Here is a 4,517-nt window from a genome sequence, read left to right as displayed (position 1 = left end):
CTTCAGGTTAGGAAAAGATTTACTAACCAATTTTTAAAAAGCAGTATCCATAAAGTAGTTGATAAATTAAACTTAAAATTTGGGGGACTTCCCTGGTGGCGCAGTGGTTAAGACTCCACGCTCCCAATGCAGGGGGCCCGGATTCGATCCCAGGTCAGGGAACTAGATCCCACATGCACACCACAACTAAGAGTTTGCATGCCACAACTAAGGAGTCGGTGAGCTGCAACTAAGGAGCAGGTGAGCCAGAACTAAGGAGCCCACCTGCTGCAACTAAGACCTGGTGCAACCAAATAAATAAATAAAATATTTTAAAAAATTAAAATTTGAAAGACAAGCCAAGAAGGGAGATATTTTGCAGTACATATGATATACAAAGGGCTTTTATCTTAAATGTATAAAGAACTTTTATAAATCCACATGAAAAAAAAGTCTACCTAATAGAAAAATAAACTTAAAAAAACTTGACCACTTCTCCAAGGAGAAAATTCAAATGATCAATAAACATATGAAAAGGTGTTCAACCTCATTAGTAACCTGGGAGAGGAAATTTGAAACCACAATTAGAGATCAGTACATACCTATAATATTGGCAAAAGAAAAAAAAAATGTGAAGTCTGATAATACTGAGTGTTGGAAAGGATATAGAATAACAGTCCCTATTATTTGCCTCTAGTGGGAATGCAAATTGGTACAACCTGAAAATCATTTTGGCAGTACCTTGTAAAGTGGGAGACAGGCATATCTTGGGGTTCAGCAATTCTACCTCTGGGTATAAGATCTGAGAGTAACCGGGTACCAGCATACATGCAAAAGACGGTTCAGAGTATCATTGTTTTTAAGCCAAAAACTGGGAACAACCCAGATATCCATTAACAATAGAATGGATAAGTAAATAATGATGAAGTCATACAATACAATCCTACACACAAATGTAAGTAATTGGACTACAACTACACACTGGGACATGTATGAATCTTACAAACATAATGTTGACTAAAAGAAACAAAGTATTAAAAATTCATAATGTTCGATTCTATTTATGTAAAATTCAAAATGGGAAAAATTAAACTATATTGTTTAGAGATTACAGAACACTGACTTTGGGGTAGCACAGAGAGAACTTCTATAGTACCAGCATTGTTCTATTTCTTGACCCAGATGGTGATAACATGGATGTTCACATTATAATTACTCATTAACAAAAGAGGATATTTTAGTGCTTATCTGAATGTACTTTATACTTCATAAAAGTGAAAAATGTATTATCTTTCAAAATAAATGGCAACATTTACATGAAAATTTAGATTGTTTCATTGTTTAGCCCTAGGAATTCTTGTATCCATTTTATTACAATTCAAGATTAGGAAGAAATAGAATTCAACTGAAGCTTTAGTTCATTTTAAAACATTGTTGGGGGCTTCCCTGGTGGCACACTGGTTAAGAATCCGCCTGCCAATGCAGGGGACACAGGCTCAAGCCCTGGTCCGGGAAGATCCCACATGCCACGGAGCAACTAAGCCTGTGCGCCACAACTACTACACCTGCGCTCTAGAGCCCGCAAGCCACAACTACTGAAGCCCACATGCCTAGAGCCCGTGCTCCGCAAGAAGAGAAGCCACTGCAATGAGAAGTCCGCGCACTGCAACGAAGAGTAACCCCCACTCGCTGCAACTAGAGAAAGCCCGCCCACAGCAATGAAGACCCAATGCAGCCAAAATAAGTTAATTTTTTTAAAAAGACATGTCTATTAAAAATTAAAAAATAAAACATTGTTGGCTACAAATTCATTCCCCTATTGAGTATTACATAGAAAGTAAAATAGTTAAGCTTAGAGGTACAACAAGGAATATCTCTTTGTATTTCTTTCTTCATCTTCCCATATTCCACTAGTGTTTTTCTCAAATGAATTTCAAGAGCAACCTTGAAAAAACACCAGATGCTGCAGCTTACACTGGAGTGTAGTCAGTTTACTGAAGTATAATTTATAGTAAAACTCACCTTCTTATATGTACAGCTCCATTAATTTTGACAGTTATGTAATCACCACTACAACCAGGACACAGAATATCTCCCCGGTTGCTAGGGCTGGGCTTTTTTTTTTTTTTTAATCTTCTTTTGTTTTTATAACAATATGCATATAAAGTAAAAGTAGATAAATAAAAAATAAACCTGACTGAAAAATTGGCATAAGACCTGAATAGACATTTTTTCAAAGAAGACATACAGATGGCCAACATCATTCATCATCAGGGAAATGCAAATTAAAACCACAATGAGATATCACCTCACACCTGTCAGAATGGCTGTCATCCAAAAGAACACAAATAACAAATGTTGACAAGGATGTGGAGAAAAGGGAACCCTTGTGCACCGTTAGTGGGAATGTACATTGGTGTAGCCACTGTAGAAAACAGTATGGAGGTTCCTAAAAAACTAAAAATAGAACTACTGTATGACCCAGCAATTCCACTCTTGGGTGTATATCTGAAAAAAAATGAAAACACTAATTCGAAAAGATACATGCACCCCAATGTTCATAGCAGCATTTTTTACAATAGCCAAGATATGGAAGCAACCTAAGTGTCCATCAACAGATAGATAAAGAAGATGCGGTGTGTGTGTGTGTATATATATATATATATATATATATATATATATATATATATAACACACATAACACACATATATATTCCCATATATGGGAATACTACTCAGCCATAAAAAAGAATGAAATTTTGCCATTTGCAACAACATGGATGGAGGGTATTTGGCTAAGTGAAATAAGTCAGAGAAAGACAAATACTGCATTATATCATTTATATGTAGAATCTAAAAGAAAACAAACTAATGAATATAACAAAAAAAGAAAACAGACCCACAGACATGGAGAACAAACTAGTATTTTCTAGTGGGGAGAGGGAAGTGGGGAGGGGCAAGATAGGGGTAGGGGTTTAAGAGGTACAAACTGCTATGTATAAAATAGATAAGCTACAAGTATATATTGTACAGCACAGAGAATATAGCCAATATTTTATAATAACTATAAAGGAAGTATAACCTTTAAAAATTGTGACTCACTATGTTGTTCGCCTGAAACTTACATAACATTGCACAGCAACTATACTTCAATTAAAAAAAATACCTACCATATAAGTTCTTTTTAAGTGTTTGCTGTTATGATGATGACGATTACTTAAAATTTAATTCTGACCGAAGCCTGAGCACTCTCTTCTATCTTGTTCAATTGAATAAAAATTGTTTTTAATTTTTAAATAAAGACAAAAAACACAAAACACTCTTCAAACAGATAAGTAATGTCAGATTCCTGCCAGAAAGGTTTAATCAGGTTATCTGCAGGGGTTAGGGACAATCTTTAATGATTCCTAAGGATTGTTCCCTGTTGCTGATTCAGGATCAAAAATTTAAGTTAAGAAATGTTTTGTGTGAGTGTCTAGCAAGCAAAGGATGTCTGCTGTCATCATGTAACTGTGCTTTTGTTTTCTACGGTGTATAGATCATGACAAATGAGCTCTTTGAAAAGCACTACAAACACGGGAGCAAGTTTCTGACTTCATTTCCAGATGGGACAACACAAATATTGTATCCTTTCTTTCAACAACTTATTTTCGTTAGCTTTATTTCTTCACAAAAAGAAAGATAAAGAAAAAATAGACGGAAAAATATGAAGAAAAAAAATAGTTATTACCAAATCCTACCACCCAGAGCAAAGCTGTTAACATCTTTTTATACATCTTGCCTTACTTTTTTCCTATGAGTAATTATATAATTCTTTAAAAATTAATTTTTCAACTAGTTATTTATATTTTGTAACTTGCTCCCTTTACATAATATTATACAATATTATACAATACTCATAAATGTTATGAGTATATAATATGCAATAAATATAGAGATACAACACCATCTTTATAAGCACATGGCATTCCATCACAGTGATGTACTGTAATTCCTTTCATCTATCCCCTATTACTAATCAAAGGTGGTTTCACAATTTTTGGCTGTTTTATACAACAGCTACATGAACAGCTTTGTGCATACTTCGCTGCACACTTATCACTTACTTCCTTGAATTAAATACCCAGGGATAGAAATTCTGGGTAAGAAATTATGGACATTTTAAAGGTTTAATAGATTTTGCCCCCCAGAAAATGTGTACCAGTTTACACATCCATGAGCAGCATGTTATTTTTTAATACAAAAATTCAATATCCATTTATGGAACACTCAGTTATTGATCACTTGAACTTCTGCCTGATGATCAGACCATTTGCTATTTTGACACAAAGGCCACTTAATATCCCCAGGAAAGTAAAACAAAACAGAACTATGAAACGAGAAGGACTTTTTGGCAAACTAAGGGCCTCATTTTGTAGGAGAAAGTCATTTTTAGTCATAGTTGCCTAAATGTTTAGTCAAACCCCAGTAAGAAACCAGAAAAATGGCTTTCATGGCATAGGAAGTGTAATGAAGTTTTCGTTCCCTAGGCCCTTTGA

General features: G+C 34.7%; 1 protein-coding gene across 1 annotated transcript in view; it reads left to right on the top strand.

The window, feature by feature from the left end:
• The window catches only part of ERICH6 (glutamate rich 6), a 34,391-nt gene that overhangs the window by 20,195 nt on the left and 9,679 nt on the right, over window positions 1-4,517 (top strand). Inside the window, exon 11 of the mRNA XM_007458384.1 lies at window positions 3,518-3,603. Within this exon, the coding sequence (XP_007458446.1) occupies window positions 3,518-3,603 (86 nt within the window). The remainder of the gene's footprint in view (window positions 1-3,517; window positions 3,604-4,517) is intronic.

Source organism: Lipotes vexillifer, unplaced genomic scaffold (genome assembly GCF_000442215.2).
Source record: "Lipotes vexillifer unplaced genomic scaffold, Lipotes_vexillifer_v1.1 scaffold808, whole genome shotgun sequence".
In the NCBI taxonomy this organism is placed as follows: Eukaryota; Metazoa; Chordata; class Mammalia; order Artiodactyla; family Lipotidae; genus Lipotes; species Lipotes vexillifer.
This window is presented reverse-complemented; position numbering and strand designations above follow the sequence as displayed.